This window comes from Equus przewalskii, chromosome 25, assembly GCF_037783145.1.
Source record: "Equus przewalskii isolate Varuska chromosome 25, EquPr2, whole genome shotgun sequence".
Classification (NCBI taxonomy): Eukaryota; Metazoa; Chordata; class Mammalia; order Perissodactyla; family Equidae; genus Equus; species Equus przewalskii.
Genome location: NC_091855.1, coordinates 8,261,133 through 8,280,413, shown reverse-complemented (window position 1 = coordinate 8,280,413; position 19,281 = coordinate 8,261,133). Strand labels below are relative to the sequence as shown.

The 19,281-nt window shown below is 40.5% G+C and overlaps 1 protein-coding gene across 1 annotated transcript in view; it reads right to left on the bottom strand.

Annotated features, from left to right (window-relative positions):
* The window catches only part of PRKCH (protein kinase C eta), a 213,011-nt gene that overhangs the window by 86,690 nt on the left and 107,040 nt on the right, over positions 1-19,281 (bottom strand). The window contains exons 3-7 of the mRNA XM_008529606.2: positions 12,625-12,775; positions 10,133-10,167; positions 6,417-6,505; positions 4,821-4,950; positions 2,460-2,587 (exon numbers count right to left, since the gene is read on the bottom strand). Coding sequence (XP_008527828.1) covers positions 2,460-2,587; positions 4,821-4,950; positions 6,417-6,505; positions 10,133-10,167; positions 12,625-12,775 — 533 coding nt within the window. The remainder of the gene's footprint in view (positions 1-2,459; positions 2,588-4,820; positions 4,951-6,416; positions 6,506-10,132; positions 10,168-12,624; positions 12,776-19,281) is intronic.

Below are 19,281 nucleotides of genomic sequence, written 5' to 3'. Positions count from 1 at the left end.
TTGGAACAATGAAGAAAAGTATGAAGGATAAAATTTAAAATACCTATAATCTCACCAGCCCCCCTCAAAAAAATCTAAAAACAATTACACATATGTACACATCTGTCTTCACACATTAATTTTTAAAAATATAAGAAAATTGTTTCACAACACATTTTTATTTAACATTTTGTCATGTATATTTTCCGTATCTTTAAATATACTTCAAGAACATGAGTTTTAAGGGCTGTCCAATATTCCATTTCATGTATATATCACAATTTATTCACTAATTCCCATGCTATTGGAAATATAGGTTCTCTCCCATTTTTCCTAGTATAACAAACACCACAGTGAATGTACTTCCATTCAAATCTTCAAAGCAGGGTGATTCAGAGCCTAGGCTCTTAAGCAGGCTGCCTAAGTTCAAATCACAGCTCTGCACCCTAACCCAGTGACCTTGGGCAATTCCCTACCCATCCTCTCTGTGCCTCAGCTCCCTCTTCTAAACAAAGGGGATGTTACAGCACCTGCCACATGAGTTATTATGTGGAGCAAATGAATAGACGCACATAAAGCACTTTGATCCGTGCCTGGCACATTCCATAAACACGAGCTGTGTTGTCATCATCATGATCATCCTCATCCTTTTTCTTAAGATAACTTTCTGGAAATGGAATTCTTTGGGCCAACGTGTTACTTTAGACGACTTCTGATACATGGTCCACTTGCCCCCTAGGAAGGCTGACCACCAGCACAACGAGAGCTCCAGTCTCAGCACACCGAACCAGCCGTCAGCGTGGCCTCGGTGGTTCTCCAGCTCCACGCTGCTGACACAAGCCCATCACAGTGAGGGTGCCACCAAGGCAGGATGACTTGCAGATGTCCACCTTGGGACATTTATGATACAAGCTACCACTAAACAACAGATCAAAAGTCTAACATCCTGGAGCTTTTTGACCTATTTTAGAGCTAAAAAAAAGCTTATCTGGGGCAACTTCTAAGCGATGTTTGCAATAAACAACTGTGCAAAAGCCTGAAACTAAAAGGATTTGACCTTCTCAACCCAGTAGCACAGCGAGAGCCAGACATAACATAGATCATCTTAAAAACCCAATTGTTTTAACAGTTTCTCCTCCAGATTTCTGATCATAAATTTTCCAAAGATAGAAAAATTTCACCAGTTTGAATTTCACTTCCTCTACTTAAATACTTCCCCTGGTTGGGCTAGCACTGGCTAGAAAACTCTAGGCCAGTGTCTCAATTTTTTTTAACCCATTCTTCTCTTTTGACAGACTAAGGATTCTCCGTCTCTTTTTAATGTTGTACTGTCAAATAACAGGTAGTTTTGGTTTTCCCACTATTAAATATCATAATATTAAAGATACTTGGTTCAAATGACAAATGACAAGTGGCAGTGCCCATTCCTAGAGGTGCCACATGGTCTATCTTACTCCCATCATATTTTAGAAGCCCTGGTGTGGGCTGAAATCCTTTATCTACACTCTTCAGGAACAGCCGTCCTGTGCATTAGCAATCTCCCTCATGGTATTAGCATCCTGACTGTCTTATCCACAAGACACACTTTGAGGGACTCTGCCAATGCCTTCCTGAAATCAAGACACACAATGTCAGTCAAGTCCCTGACCTACCAGGCATCCTTTCAGTAAAAACGAAATGGGGTGGTTGGTGCTGACATTTTCTGGATAACCAAGAACCTAACAATGATTGCATTTTCCTTCCTAAGCACCCAGAGATACTCAGCAGTTAAGTCTAGGGTTTTCCTGACCTGGCCATCAAGCTACACCTTTCAGAAATCACAGTCATAGCCATGGCTCTTTCCCAGCTCTCTGCAGACCCCGGCCAGGAAGGCAGCAGTAGGACACGGGCCTGGGAAGTGGCCGAGGCTCTAATGGACAACACGCCAGCAGGTGGAGGTCACTCAGGGAGGTTGCAAGACAAAACATGTCTACGGCAACTGACACAACTCCACCCAACCCGAGAGCTCAGAGGAAGGAACTCCCGTCATCACTGAACTCGAGAGATAAATTCACAATCCATAAACAAAAACTGCAGAACTGCTGGATTCCAAGGCTGCAGAGAGCCTCAGAGAGCTTCAGGCTCAAGCTCTTCAGAGCAGAGGAAGTGGAGGCCCACAGCTACTGGCCAACTGCGCTCCTGGGGCCCAGCCATGAGCAGACCCAGGCCCCTGGATTTCAGGCTCCTCATCAGGAAGCTGACTTTTTAAAAAAAGATCCTTCCTCTGCTTCTTGCTATATCTGCACACTCAATATTTCCTGTCATATAATTGTATATAGAATCTCATTTGTGAAACAAAATGCTCTTTTAAAACGCAATGAATCTGTTCGTTGTGTTTGCGGAGATAGGAACTTTACGCCGTTTACGTCACATGCGCCAGTCCGGGCTTACCACAACAAAACAACTTCTAAAGGACAATAGGTGAAAAAAGCAAAGCTTACCGAGGTTGGAGAAATATTTCCAGGCTGGAGGCCCATCCCAGCCAGAGTCTTGGCGAGCTCCACCGCGTTCACCCCACAGTTAGGAGCCACGTTCGCCTGACACCGAATGTGTACATTCATTTTACATACTGAAGGGAAGAAGAGAGGACAATCCACATTCAGAGAGGAGCCAAGTCAACGTGTGCTGTGAAGGAGAACTTTAATAACCTGGAAGATTGCGACAGAGGAATTGGACAGGCTGAACAATGCCATCTTCTCATAAAATTAAACTTACACTCGTAATAATCCCTGACATTTTATCTAATTCTGTTTTGTGCAGAAGCAGAAAGCCCGGCATAGAGAAGAATAATAAATTTCAACTACACTTTTTTCTCCCTGACTTGATGAAAGGCATTCATCTCAATCATCTGTAACAGTCCCTGTCGACTTAATAGCACGATTCAACAGAGAGCTCAAAATGTTCATCGCAGTGACAGTCCCCAGTCAGAGAAATAACAAGGAGTCAGGCCAACTGACTTCATGCTTTCCCTTCGCTCTCTCCACAAAAGGTAGCAGTCTACATGCTACACAGAGATTGCTCTTCAGACAGGATGGAAATGGTGTTTCTGAGAGAACAACCTTTGAGTAAAGCTTTCTTTCTGAGTATTGTTGTGGTTGGGTAGCCCTCACAGCACAGAGCACGGCATCCTGTGGGGCTGTGGTTCTCAGCGCAGCCTGTGGTTCTAACTGCTTCATGGGGGAAGAAAAGCAACTTTTTTAAAGGTCAAAGTAAATGGCAGTTGGAAGAGGAGAGTGAAGCAAGCACAGCTTCTGGTGCACAGGAAGCCGTCCTGGGACGATGACGGACCCGAGGTTTAATCAGCAGAAAGAAAGTTCTGATACGGTTTCTTTACATGGGCCTTGCTGACGGGAGGCAGAGATGAAGCAGCAAGCAATGAATTCCTGTTTCTGGAGTATCAATCCATCTTTGGAAACATGAGAAGATCCAGGTTTTGTGGGGCCTGAATTTATGTAATTTAGGTACTCTCTTTAAAAAAAAGAATACCTAATCAAGTGGAGAGCTCTGGAAGGTGCCCTTGCAAGGGAGGGGCCCTTGGCTTAAGCTTCATTAGCTTCAGGGGAAATCCATCTCTCTCAGGAAAGCAGGTATGGAGATACACAAGCCTGCAGTGGCCCTTCAAAACCACCATGTGACATAAAAGCAAAAATTATAGGAGCCAGATCATGGCAGATGTGCTACCTTCAGGGCCACCAGGGATAAGAACAATGCAGATGACCCCATGCACGGCCCTACATGTCAGCCACAACCATAGAAGAGCAGAAAGTGACTTTCATGCTGGAAACCCACACACAGGTGAGACCATTCAGCTCATGATCAAGCAGTGCCAAACCAAAGCTACACATGAGCTGGCTGCCATTTTGGTTATATAAAAAAAGAATGATTAAATGGTGTTCTGGAGAGAGAAAAGAATTTGTCCTTCTTAAAAACAAGGGACTTGTTCCTTTTTGTTGACAGAAGCAGGCTTGGTAAGTCCAGGCAGTCAATGAAAGTTGTGCAGTTGCACTGACGTGAACTCTGTCTGCCTCAGTGACTCAGGATGTGTCTAAGTCTTCAGGATGAAATTCACATGTATTCCAACAGGGGACAGTGCACCCCATGACTAACCCCAGCCAGGATGTTACAGCAACGCTCAGTGGGAGATGACTCAAGGCCAAGAGCTCCCCAACTCTTAGCAGAACAGGGATTGTCCCTCAACCTCAGACCCTTTGCTGAGGCAAAAGCTCCAAGCTGGGGCTCCACTGGGGACAGTTAGTGAAGGGCAAGCTCACGGCCAAAGCCCCAATGTCCTTCACTCCAACAACCCCTCCGATCTCCATCACAGTGCCCCTCAAGAAGACCAGGCAGCTCGAGTTATGCTTTCACAACTCAATTCCTGCTTATTTCTGGTGAGCTCATCAGACCTACCCTCCTGCCAGTTCTTACTCATAACCCAAACTTCTCTTTTGGCCACCTTACCATCTTCCATTTCTGACCAAGATCCCATTTTTTTCCTCTTGCAAATACCTATTAAAATACACAGTGACTAGTCTGTACTCAGCACTAAATAGATGATAGCCAGCTAGATAGAACACTAAATTAACAACTGACTTAATATTCTATGGTTAGGAAATCTGTGGATCAGATGTAACTCTCTTTACACGCCTGACAAGGAACGTAAAATTATAGAACCACTAAGACGTTAATTTACAAAGGATCTGACGCCATTAGTCCTAGGTCAGATCCTGAACCTAGAGAATTCCAAAAGCTCATGGCATGCTGTTCTCATGAAGAAGTGGGTACCCAGCACCCCAGCATCTCACTTTTACACTGAAGTCCTTGTCGCATTATCCCCCAGAGCAGGGAGCCACAGTGATCACAGAACGTTGGCACTTTGTAGTTGTGGATGCTGAACTTGTGTGGGATGTTGATTCCGAACCTCTGTTCAGCAACCTGTAAAAAAGGAAATAGGAAGAGCTAAAAATCACACCAACATCTTTCGTAAAATAGGAGCCCACCAAAAGCAAAGTGTTACTCTGACCCCTGAGCCGGGTATATTATTTCATTGCTACCGCCACGATTAATTCCTCAGGCCTTACTAAGCAGACTAAGCACACTTTCTAATGAACAAGACTGGACAGAAATGTGTGGTGTGCATTAGATTGTTCACCTTTTGGCAGATCGATAGAAATTAAAATTTTCACTTCATCTTTTATATTGAGGCTGTATTTCTCTCCTTGCCAAGCCATGTCCATTTCCCAGAACCTTTTAACTTCAGGATTAAACAGGTCTTTTATAGACTACATACACTTGCTATCATAAGCTCTTCCAGAAATTGTGTCACGGGGGTTGGGGGTTTGTGGAAGAAAGTGGCACCCAGAGAGCATGGAACCACAGAAGGAATCCATTCCAAAGTGACATTCACGTAGCATCTTATTCAGCCCTTCCAGCCTTTGCCTGGCATTTGCATTCTGATATCTGAGTGCATGGGTTTCCTTTAATCTCACACACAATTGCTTCTTGACCTTTTGGCTAAAATCAAGTGTAATTTCACATACCATTTCCAGCAAATAACTAGACTAGGTATATGCTCTATGGTCTATGTCACAATTTTGAAGTAATAACAACAGACCCACACATGACAAGGAGTGGGGCAGTTCTTACTCCTCTTGAAACTTTTCTGGCCTCTTTCATAAAAGTACACACACCTCTCTGTGCACCCTTTAGCAATCCTCCATGCCCACTGTGAAGAACCACTGGGGTCCAGAGTCAGACTTTTCAATGCATCTGTCAATCCACTGCTAACTGTCAGCAATACTCCGTCTGCTTTCCACCCTCAGAACTGAGAATGCAGGCCTGCCTCAGCTGAACTCGATGCAAGGGGCGAGAGTGAAGTTCAAGCGTTTATGTACAGATGGACGTCCTCCCTGAAATCTCCCGAGAGGCTGGGGGAGGCCAGCAGCCACCTTATTTAGGAAGCGCAGTTTGCAGTTAACAACATACTTGTCACATCAATTCTATCTTGTTTATCTCTCACAAAAACTTTGTGAGGGAAGCATGGATCCCATTTTAAGACTGAGGCCAAGAGAGAAGCTAGCTAGCGGAGGCTGGATCCCGCATTCAAATTCCGGTCACGTGATGCCAAACTCAGGGATCTCTCACTCCTCCAAGGCTCTCTCCAAATGGGCAGAAGTGATCCCCAGAGCTCACACCCAGCTGAGCACTAACAGGCTCATCTCGAGGACATTCTACACAAGGACAGAGATACAAATGCCATAACATAAGGAGAGAAATCTCAATTCTGATACCACCACTGGCATGAGTGTGGAAGGGAGGAGGGAGGGGGAGGGAGGGAGAAAAAGAGGCAGAGAGAAAGAGCACATGCAGACACTTAATTAGCAAACCGCTTATCCTCTTACCTTTGAATCCACTTTGTTAATATTGTTTTGGCAAGTGCAAGCTGTAACAATTAGATGATGGCAGCGCTTATGGACGACACAGGTGCACACTAGGAAATTAAATCCACGATTATACATTTATTGCAGGCTCACAGTCTAGCCAGGTACAGTAGAGTCAACAAGGGCTGCACCAGGCCAAGGCGCTTGATTTGGATGTTTGGCCCACATGATGGCAGCCAGTACTCCCATCCTTCCTATGTTCTTTACCATCATCCTAAGCCGGCCTTCGTTCATGCTCAAACCTGAGCTTAATTCATCCTTCCTGGCTCTAGCCATTCTCGCATCCACCTCCAGAGGAATCTTCTCACAGTATATTCTGGTCACCTCACCCCTTGATCTAAACCTTCAATTACATTGCATTGTCAACCAATAGAGTTCAAATTTCCTAGCCAGGTTTCAGGCCCTCCAGAGGCCACCCCAAGCTTACCTGTCACCTTTCTTCTATGGGAGTTCTTTGTTCCAGTGAAAACTAGACCAGTTGCTCTTCCTGGAGCAAGTCTTAACCCTCCCCCAGCACACTGTCCATGTCCTTCTCAACCCCTAGGATATCTTCCTTTTCTATGGCTCAACTAAATAGCCAGCCCTGATGGTCTAGTGGTTAAGATTCAGGACCCTCACCACCACAGCCCGGGTTCGTTTCCCAGTGAGGGAACACCACCACCCATCTGTCGGTTGTCATAATGTGGAGGCTGTGTGTGTATTGCTGTGATGCCTAAAGCTATGCCACTGGTATGCAGGGTCACCCATGGTGGATAGATTTCAGCAGAGCTTCCAGACTAAGACAGACTAGGAAGAAGGACCTGGCCACCCACTTCTGAAAAAATTGGTCATGAAAACTATGAATAACAGTGGAGCACTGTCTGCTATGGCACCGGAAGGTGGAGAGGATGGCTCAGAAACACCAGGCAGGGCTCAGCTGTGCTGAACACAGCGTCCGTAGGAGTCGGAATTGACTTGATGGCACTAACAAACTAAATCGTAAGTTTATAACAAGACACAGCTTTAACAAAAATGTCTCTTCCGTGAAAATACACTACCTCTGACTCCCCTTCTAGACTGAAACCATCTTTCCCTCCTGCGGTCTCCTCCTGCAACCCTTACACCCCCTCATTTCAAATCTTCCATATATAGCCTTTAATGTCCGCAGGATTCCCAGGCAGCATAATGCCTCGAATAAAGTAGGCACTCATTAAATATTTGCAGAATGACTCAATCGTTTGAATATTTAGAACTTTCTGAACATTTTTTTTCATTTTTATCTAGATAACTGACATAGTGCAGATGCAGTCCAGTTTGCCATTAAAGGATGAACAAATGCAATGAACCAGCATGAAAATATACATCATTTTTAAGATCTTTCAGGACATGTGGAAGTTTTTAGGATTAAATACATAAAGACAGATGACATGTCAGCAAATAGCACTATACTTTAAAACTAATCTAGCTTTCATCAGATTGAATTCTCAGGAGAACTGAATTCAAAGTTCCAGGAGAACTGGTCTTTTTATATGAGGGGATCTCAAAACCATCCTTCACACAGAAAAACCTCATGTTCTGAGGCATCTGGGTTTCTTTCAGTTAGCTTGGCTAGAGGTTTATCAATCTTATTGATCTTTTTAAAGAACCAGCTTTTGATTTAGTGAATTTTCTCTATTGTTTTCCTAATTTCAATTTTACTGATTGATGCTCTAATTGTATTATTTCTTTTCTTCTGGTCATTTTAAATTTAAGTTTCTCTCCTTTTTCTAGTTTCCTAAGATGAAAACTTAGAATATTGATTTTAGACCTTTCTTTTTTCCAATATATGCATTTAATGCTATAAGTTTCCCTTTCAGTACTGCTATCACTGCATCCCACAAATTTTGATGAAACGTATTTTCATTTTCACTTGGTTCAGAATATTTTTTATTTTCTCTGGAGTCTTTTGCCTATGTGGTATTTAGAATGTGTTGTTTAATCTCCAAATATTTTGGGGCTTTCCAACTAACTTTCTGTTATTCATTTGTAGTTTAATTCCATTGTGGTCCAAAAAGATACTTATGATTTCTATTCTTTTAAATTTGTTAAGGTTTGTTCTATGGGCCAGAATGTGGCCTGTGTTGATAAATGTTCCTTGTGAGCTTGAGAAGAATGCATACACTTATTGTTGGTAGATGCAATATTCTATAAACGTCAATTTGATCAAGTTGTGATATTCTTACAAATTTTTCTGCCTGCTGGATCTGTCAGTTACTGGGATACTGAAGTCACCAACTATAATAGTGGATTTGTCTGTATATCCTTGCAGTTCTATCAGTTTTTGCCTCTCATATTTCTGATGCCCTGTTACTAGGTGCATACATGTTAAGGATTGTAATGTATTCTTGAAGATTTGACCCCTTTATTATTACATAATGCTTCTCCTTGTCCCTGATAATTCTCCTTGTTCTGAACTCTGCTTTGTCTACTTTCTTTTGATTAGTGTTAGTATAGTATACCTTTCTCCAGTCAGGTATTTGGTTTTATATTCCTGAGCAAGATGTAAACAAATTGGTGTCTTATGTCTCCTGACCAATGTTCTTTCTGGCTCTTTTAACAGCAGGTGGCCCACTGAAAATCAGCCCATAAAATATCCTGGCACTATGCATGAGAGAGACTGGAGTTGGCTGCCAGGCAAATCCCCATGCTGGGGAGGTCCAGGTCAAAAAGTGACGTCAATTCTGACCTGTGAACTCTGTTCTCATTTGGGGCTGAGGTTAATAATATAAGGTCAGTTACCGTTGTTGTATTTATTATATATTTTATTTTTTCTAAATTTGAGAACTCAATCAATTTGTTCATACACATTGAAGTATGTCTTATTCCATTCTTCTAAGGGAAATAAAGTTTTACCTCACCTCCTCCAGAAAAGAAGGCAGGATTTCCTTATTTACATGAAGGCTACCACTCTAGGATATGTTTTGCTATTTCAGCAATCATCTGTAGAGCATAGATCAAGAAGACAGGTACCATATGTATAAACCGTGTGACGATGCTCAAGCCAACAATAGGGAGGCCCAAATAAAAGACAGGCCAGTCCAGTCTGGCTAAATCTCCTGAGTAAAGAGTCTTCTTCCACTCCTTCCACTTTTATTTCGTTCCAATTCTGCCAGAACACTAGTAAATTGGATTTATCTTAGAATTGTAAAAATCGAAATAAATTTAATGTGTAATGACTTACAAGATCATTAATAGCTTAACTTTGAACACTTCTCTCATTCTTTTAAAAATCAGAAAATCAAAAAAGCAACTTGGATAATAACTTCTATTTCCAATGAGGGCAAAGATAAGAAAACTTCTCTCCCCTATTGATGGTGAAATTGGAGAAAAACAAAAATTTATCTTCAAGATTCAAGGGCACTGCTCACACAATGGCATTACCTTTTAGTACTTTCACATTATTGCACAGACAAAACTTTAAACAACTAAACTTCATTAGGCATCCTGGCTTTAGGAATAAAAACATTCCCTCTATGTTGTCTGAAAAATATATAGCCAAAATTTAACCAAAACTAAAGAGTTGTAATTCTATGGGAGTCTCATTTGACCTACAGAGTTATTTATCACAATATTAATGGAATGTATCCTGTTTCCTCCTGGCATAATAAATTTTTAACATAGAAACAAGATTAAACATGGTTTTAAAAATGTTTTCTTACCTTGGCATTGATAACCCTGTTTCCCAAATACTCCCCTGTTCAAAACAATAGAGAAAAAAGTGACCATCAGTCAAATATTTCAGCAACATTGCTCCCATAATTACAGTACTTAAGGAAAACAAATTTCATCCTCTGGTCCTTTATGAAAAACACAATTTCAGAGGAGAGGCAAAGAGGATGTGCTTTTTGAGCCCTTGTTTGTTACCACAAGGCACAGAGGAAATCATCTGATGGCCTAGAATGCTCCAGATGATATAAACAGGTGGGAATAGGCAATTCTCATTCAACCACTTCCATGGCAAGGCCTCAAGTCCTCAACGAAAATAAACCCTCATTCATACGTATGACTGAGCCTCAGCCTGAGGCGTCACTCCACCACCTAGTTTAGCATCCTCTCTCACGTACACGTGAAGACATGCAGAGGGTGAAGTAAACAGACGCAGATTCACGTATGGACATAAACAGATGAGTCCACTGCAGCTGCCTGACCTGAGGCACCCTCTCTCTTCCTGTGCCCACATCACCCCAGAGTCCACGGGAGAGCAGAAATGCGGCCACAATGTGCCTGTCATGCCTACAGCTTCCAGCTCTCTGTCTCCCTAATACAATCTCTGGGTGATGGTGATGTTATTCTCATTCTCATTAACAAAGGCCACATTTTACTAAGCCTGTAAGATCTGCCAGGCACTGAGCCAACCAGCTGACATGTACCATCTCTTTCAATCCTCACAAAAGCCAGGTGAGGTAGCGCACATAATAGGATGGCTAAGAGCATAGCCATGAAGCCAGATGGCCCGGGTGTGACTGGGGCAAGTTGTCAACTTCTTTGAGCCATAGTTTCCTCATCTATAAAAAGGAATAATGATAACAGTACCTCCTACACAGGGTTACTATGAAGATAAAGAGTTGATAATGTTAAACGCTTAGAATGGTGTCTGGCACTTTAAGGTCTATATAAAAGCTTACTATACAAACAAAATAAAATTATTGTCTCTATTTTGCAAATGGGGAGACACCGATGGGTTATAAAACTTGTCTAGGTTCACACATCTAGCAGGTGATGAGACTGAATGCCATAGCATACTCTTACCCATATGTATATAACACATATACCAATATTTTAAATATGGGTGTGTGTGTGTGTATGTGACAAGGCTGGTTGGGTGGGAGTTAATGTTTCCTTGATAGAAAAAATTTAGTGAAATTATCAAATAAGTTCCCATTAAGAATGCTAGTTGAGGTCACAGGTTGTCACTACAAATGCCTATACGGGCATTTAAAGGTCACATAAAGGCAGGTCACATAAAGGAAGGAAGCAGAACGGTGTGACATGAAATAAATGGCAACGGATAGTGACCCTTCAGGTCAAGCAAACCACAGGGAGAGGTGGGACCACAAGCAGCTAGAGAGTGCAGACTGGTGCAAAGAAGGAAAATGGGCTCAAAGACGTCATGGCATCTGAGTTTTTCAATAGAAAATGCAATAGGAACTTTTTCCTAAGACTGCAGTTGTTATGGCACATTTGTAGACTTCATATCAGCAGCCAGTTTGGGGCCTTTGATTTAGAGAAGATTCTATTCTTGATTAAAGATGCCAGAATCAGTAACTAACCCTGGATTCTGACTGCTAACAGGCATAAAATCCAAAATCATCACAAAATACAAAGTAATTGATCAATATTCAGAAATTACTCTGAACCAAGTTCTTCTGCCTGCATTAAACAAAATGCTAAAGTCTGCAACAAAAACATAGATCTCCTTTCAGGCTGCAGACACTAAACTGTGTTTTCTCCTTCTGAGATGGCTGTGTATGTGTGTATGTTCCTCTGTGCATGAGGGGTATTTCTTCTTCTCTTTCCAAATAAACGTGTTTAATGTTGCCTCTCATTGAAGATAACTATTACCTAAACTTATTTTACATTATCGATTCGCCACTGAGACTTAAGCTTGAGTCACACGTATAGTAAGATATTGCCCCAATTCATCTAGAATTTCTTGACTGTTAATTATCTTAATTCCTAAATGCCAGGGCTTATAGTATATGATCACTGAGAGCTATTACCTTCGGCTACATACATAAGGCCGAAGACCACTGTGTGCTGAATTACAACAGTTAATTTCCATAACTCATCGTGGGATTCATGTCTTCTTAATGCAATACTGTTGATATTTCTTTCTTCCTTAGGAGCAGATTATTCATCAATTAACCTCTCTCTCTGAGTAGTGGTTTTTGACCAGTTCATGATTCCTTTAGCACCCTTACCAAAATGTTTGGGAAAAGAAATAACATCTAAAACTTGGATCTGCAAATTCTTTAGATTTTCTTTTATTAGGGATTTAAATTGCTGGGTCAACAAGTTAAAAATAAGAGCCAAAAATCGCATCCTAAAACAATTCTTAATAATCCTGCTTTCTCCTGAAATCACACCTAACCGGAGGAAGCCTCCCTTAGAAAGACGCTCTGAGGAGGAGAGAAGCTGGAGGAGCTCTCACCAGATGAACTCCCTGCAGTGAGAGCAGTAGGTGGGCTGCCGCAGGTACGTGGCCATAAACTTGTGTCCGTTGATCTGGTGGACTCGCCTTCGCATAGCCCTTTGGCGCTTCCTGGTAAAATGCTTGAAGATTCGGTCTCTCTGGAGAGTAGCTGTATATCAAAAAAGGGAAAAAAGAACAATGTGTAATGAATCTATCTGCACCTAGTGTATGAGAAAGTTTGATAGTCCAAATACTCCCCAAATTATTTTTTCTTGCTTCAAGATGCAAAACACCCCAGAAAAATCATCATGCTTTCCTGGTAACCTCAGGACTCGTAATGTTAGGGTTAGACCTAGGTGAACCCTGAGCTTCCCACTGTCTGGTTATAACTGGCTATCTTGGGCCAGTGTCCCCAGCACAGAGCATGGGTTTTGCAGGGTTCTGATGCTCAGGTTTGTGACATTAGCACGGCCTCCTAGTCCCTGTCCAGCTGTCCAGGACCTCAGGTCTGTCCATTGGCTATACCTACTGGCCAGTGAAACAGAGTTCCTCATTATTTCCCTTTCTTTCTGGCATCCTCACAAACTGAATGAGGGAACTGCCCCCACACAGCCAGAGAGAGTGCTGCCCCAAAGCATCAGTCTCAGCACCACCTCTGCTAACCTGGAATAGGTAGAAATTAACCTGGAATTGGTGCAAAGTGCCTTTTCTAACCTCATCTTTTTAAAATAGTGGCTCCTAATCTGAAGACTCTGAAAACTGTGCACCATCTAAAGATAATAAATAATGTTTTCCACAGAATTATACTAGAACTTTTCCAATGTATGCACCGTCTTGTGATTAATAAAGATTAACTCTTTAATAATGCTTTTAAATTAATCATGTATGCAAAAGAAATTTAAGGAATCATATAAGAATAATTTGCCAATAAATTTTAAAATCTGGAAGAATTCCATGAAAATGTAAATGACCAAAATTAATTGAAGAAGAGCTACATGAACCAAACAGATGAAATTTTTGGAAGAAATCCATAAAGTTTTCTAAGGATTATCTCTCAAAAACCATCAGACTCAGATGGTTTCATGGGTGAATTATTTTAAGCCTTCAAGGACAAGATAATGTTAGTGTTTAAGCCTGGTCCAAAATAGAAAAAGAAGAAAAGTGTTCATTTCTTAAAGGAAATTAAGGGATACAATCCTAGGACTAAAAGATATAACTGATATATCCTAAGATATAAGAGAAAAAAGAAATCAGAGGTTAGTTATCATTTTATGTCATGACCTCTGAGACAGTCTAGGAGGCCTATGGGTCACTTCTCAGAATAAAGTTTTATAATCCAGAAAAATACAATATGTAAGATTACAAAGGAAATCAGGTATGAAAATATGTTTGAAGTGAGATAGAATAAGATATGTGCTTCTTCTATAAATTAATTAAATACTTAGTGGTAGGCCTAGTCCTTATAATAATTTTGAAGTAGTGATGATGTTAAGTTGCATTTTCAAAATGTCTGTGAAAACCGTAACATGACATGAAAACGTCTGTGATTTCTATTGTGACAACATCATAAGTACTGCTAATACTACTGTGGTTTGTTTGTAAATGGAAAAACAATGCTACATTCATATTATAAGTTAATGAAAATAAAGATGGAAAATTTTTTCTCCCATCAAATTTCTGGACCATCTAAATTCTAATTATGGACCTCAGGAAAAGTACCCCGCTGCTTATATATCAAGCTCACTCATAAATATTGATGTAGGGGTCTTCATTACTGAAGTTTGTGTAGTTACAAAGTGAATAAGAAAGCAATATTAGAAAATATTAGTGAATATTTTCCTGTTATGGGGACTTTGCTTTCCTATTCCTTTCCACTTAGTCCCCAACACAAATATTTCTTTCTACTTAATATCAGCATTTTTCCCCGCCCATGACATTGGCTTCTCAGTTTCTTTGATGTGGTAATGTATACACTGAACGTCTTAATATGCAATATAAATTAACTGAAAATCTGGTTAAGGTTGAAGAATTTCCATGCAGTCTATGGAAAGTGACATTTGAAACAGCTAGATTCACACCCAAAGCCAATGGCAGATAAGGCTCTGGCACAGTTAGATCAGTTAACAACTGAACAAAAGAAATTTGATAAAATGATGTGACTGTCATTTTAAGATAGAATAATTTGAGTATCAACATATTACGCTCCTGAGAAAATGATGACACCTCAAACACTTGTTAAAAATATCCTATTTAAAACAGTACTATAAAAATGAAAAAATAAAATAGGTAGCATTCTGCTACAGCAAAATTCTCTGAAAATCATTTTCTTCTAAAAGTTAGTGTCTAGAGCAAGGGAACAAAATTTGTTTAATATAATAAAGATTTTCATAATTCTAGTTTCCTTTTTCAAACTCCTTCTTCCATTTTTTAACTATTAACAAAATTTAGTCCTCATTTTGAAGGATTCATTTTATATGGACTTTTCCCAGTAGCGATTATACGCAGACAATCAGGAACTTCCACACTATCCAGCATTATCCTAAAAGAAAAGCCCAGTGTGACCAAGTGGGAATTTTCCCTGAAGCGTAACAAAGGGTATATTATTAGAAAATCTATTATTGTGTCTTATTCTATTAATAGGTAAAAGGAAATAAGTATGATCATTTCAATAGATGTTGAAAAGGCGCTTGATGAAATTTAACTAGGAATCCATTAAAAAACCTTTTGAAAAGTAAGGTTAGAAGACTGTCTCTTTAATATGACTAAAACGTACGTTCACACGTCAAAGGCACCAAGCTGAATGGTAGGTTAAAAAAAAATTCCCATGAAAGTCAAGAACAAATAAGACCAATTATCACCATTATTACTCAATACACTCTGAAAGTACTCGCCAAAACTGTTAGAAATGAAAACAAAATAAAAGACAAAACTATTGGAAAAAAGAGGCAAAGATACCATTATTTGGAGTTGTTTGATACATGAGTAGCAAACTCAGGAGAATTCAGCCAAATTTATTAATGACAGAGCTCAGTAAGATGGACAGTAATAAACCATTAAAAATCAACACATCTTTAGTATATCAAGAGAATCAATTAGAATATATAATAAAAAAATATTCTACTCATACAGCTACAAAAACTAAATTATGTAGGAATAATTTATGAGAAGAAGTGAAGATTTATATAAAGAAAACTATAAAACCCAACTGAATAATATGAAAAGATGTAAAAATGAAGTACTTAGATATGAAGACTCAATAGTATAATGTTGTCAATTCTTTCTAAACTAATCTCTAAATTCAACAAAAAACCAAGCAACACTGCCAAAGGATGTTTTAAACTTGACAACTTTTTTCAAAGTTTATTTGATACCAAAAATATTTAAAAACTGTCCAAAAATTTCAATGGCAGAGGACTTGCTCTACATGTTAAAACATATGCTAAAGTCACAATAATTGAAAGAGTGCCCTACCACTTCAAGAAGAGTCCAAAAGTAGAAATCAGTTTAGCTGAAAGAGAATATGGTTCAAATCATGGGGAAAAGATGGACTATTCAATAAATGGTGTTCAAACAACTAGATAGCTTTTTGGAAAATATCTTTATCTCACTCCTTCCACCAAAATAATCTCAGATAAATGTTAAGGAGGAAATTATAAAAGATAAGAAAACAAAGAAAAAATATAGTCCTGATATGGGATAAGGATAAGAAAACTCTAAAACCATAAAACATTCACAGATTTGCAACTTCGGAAATTTAAAGTTCTATTTGGCAAAAGACACAAAACAAAGTTGAAAGAAACAACTGGGGAGAAAAGGATTTGCAACATGACAAAGGGTTACTATTTACAATACGTGGAATCAATAAGAAAAAAGGACGAATAGTCTAGTAAAAATGGGGCAGAGGACATGAATAGGCAACTCAAAAAACTAAAGTCTGCAGACAGACAATAAACATGCCAAGATGTCCAATCCTATCCAAGATGGTCACACAGGAGCCAGGAGGTAAATGACATTTCACTTCTGAAATGGGCAAACACTTATCAGGATTGCTAACATGCCCGTTCTTACAAGGGTGTGGGGCAACAGGCACCTCCATCCTCTGCTGGTAGAAGAATAAACTGGGCTCCAGTCCGGACCCCGCTGCCTCTAGTGGTGTTTATCCTGCTAAGGCTTGGTGTTCCCATCAGTAAACCAGGCAGTGCTTTCCTCATGGGATTTTTCCAAGGACTGAATGAGGAAATGCATTCAAAGTATTATCACAGAGCTAGCCACATGGTATCATTTGACAACTAGCTATTTCAAGAATTTTTTTTGTGAGGAAGATTGTTGCTGAGCTAACATCTGTGCCAATCTTCCTCTATTTTACGTGGGATGCCGCCACATCACGGCTTGACGAGCAGTGCTAGGTCAGCGCCTGCGATCTGAACCCGTGAACCCAGGGCTGCCAAAGCCGAGCACGTGAACCCAACCGCTAGGCCACCAGGCTGGCCCCTCAAGAGTACTTTTTTTTTGGAGACCAATTTGATAATACCTGTCAAAGTTTTAAATATGCATTTCCTTTCATACAGCAAATCAACTTGTAGGATTTTTTTTCTATAAAAAATACCACAAAGCAAGAATGGAGATTCCTCAAAAAACTAAAAATAGAACTACCATACGATCCAGCCATCCCACTACTGGGTATTTATCCAAAGAGCCTGAAGTCAGCAATCCCAAAAGTCCTGTGCACCCCAATGTTTATTGCAGCACTGTTTACAATAGCCAAGACGTGGAAGCAACCTAAGTGCCCATCAACAGACGAATGGATAAAGAAGATGTGGAATACTCCTCAGCTGCAAAACAGAACAAAATCATTCCATTTGCAATAACATGGATGGACCTTGAGAGAATTATGTTAAGTGAAATAAGCCAGCGAGAGAAAGATAATCTGTGTATGACTCCACTCATATGAGGAATTTAAAATTATGGACTAAGAACAGTTTAGTGGATACCAGGGGAAAGGTGGGGTGGGGGGTGGGCACAAAGGCTGAAGTGGTGCACCTACAACATGACTGACAAACATTAATGTACAATTGAAATTTCACAAGATTGTAACCTATCAATAACTCAATAAAAAAAAAATACCACAAAGCAAGAACATATGCTATATAGATATCAGTTGCTACATTCTTTTTTTTTTTTTGAGGAAGATTAGCCCTGAGCTAACATCTGCTGCCCATCCTCCTCTTTTTGCTGAGGAAGACTGGCCCTGAGCTGACATCCGTGCCCATCTTCCTCTACTTTATATGTGGGATGCCTGGCTTGCCAAGTGGTGCATGTCCACACCCGGGACCTGAACCGGTGAACCCCGGGCCACCGAAGAGGAACATGCGCGCTTAACTGCTGTGCCACCAGGCTGGCCCCATCTACATTCTTTTTAACAGTAAAAATTAGGGTCTACATCAGAAATTTCAAAGAATGAAATGCAGAAATAGCCAAGATGAATTTGGTTAAGATTTTAATGACTTCAGAGGCTCTAGCACCGTTAAAGTTGTACCTCCTATAGTTTTCCTTTTGGGGTATGTATGTTAAACCTTTGGCAAGCAGCCTAATTACTTTCTTTTGTCGGTTTCCCATCTGTCTAAAGAAGATAAAATATCCCCCTGTCCTCAGCCCCGCAAGCCCTGTGGGGATAGTATCATAATCAATATTCCTGAGAAGTTCCTATAATTTTGAATATGGGTCACATGAGAACAGAAGTCACTCTACTGTATGCTCTCTTCCTCAATACTTTAGAAGTCATTTAGTAACCACAAAATGAACAATTTTAATGCTCCTTTGCTGGCAGATGATAAAAATTTAGCCTAATGGTATCACCCTATATCTAGCCTATGTTATCACCAACCTGAGACCCAGCTGAACACTGGCCAATGCAAACTAGTATTGAATTACTAAACACTGATCACATCTACATGCAAATTAAATTCTCCCTGGGGGTCTAATTACCAAGAATTTACTTATTTAATCTCTTAATCCTATGAAGATTTTTAAAAGGTCAGCTCACTTGCATTTTTAATATTTCACGAATTGAATCCTTTTTCCCCCTCAACAGCTATTACCATAGCAATATCATGACCTACGAATTTTTTTTCTTCTTTAAAGATTTTATTATTTCCTTTTTCTCCCCAAAGCCCCCTGGTACATAGTTGTATATTCTTCGTTGTGGGTTCTTCTAGTTGTGGCATGTGGGACGCTGCCTCAGCGTGGCCTGATGAGCAGTGCCATGTCCGCGCCCAGGATTCGAACCAACGAAACACTGGGCTGCCTGCAGCGGAGCGCGCGAACTTAACCACTCGGCCACAGGGCCAGCCCCCATGACCTACGAATTTTCTAGGTGATTGCTTACAGCCTGTAGACCTTAGGGGGAACCTGCTTGTAGCTGTCCACCTTGTTGGTCATCCCTTAATGCCTTCACCCCTCCTGGAATGCCCCTCCCCGCTTTTCCCCAACTAGTTAATTTAGACTTATCCTGTCTGCCTCAGAGCCTAAGTGGCCTCCCCCAAATCCTAAATTGAGGTGAAATGCCCCTCCCCTCTGTTCCCACAGCAACCTGGGAGGCACCTCAACCTCTTCCCTTATCCCTCAACAGTGGGGGCTGTCTCTTCTTCACCCCTCTATCCCAGCTGCCTCAGAAGA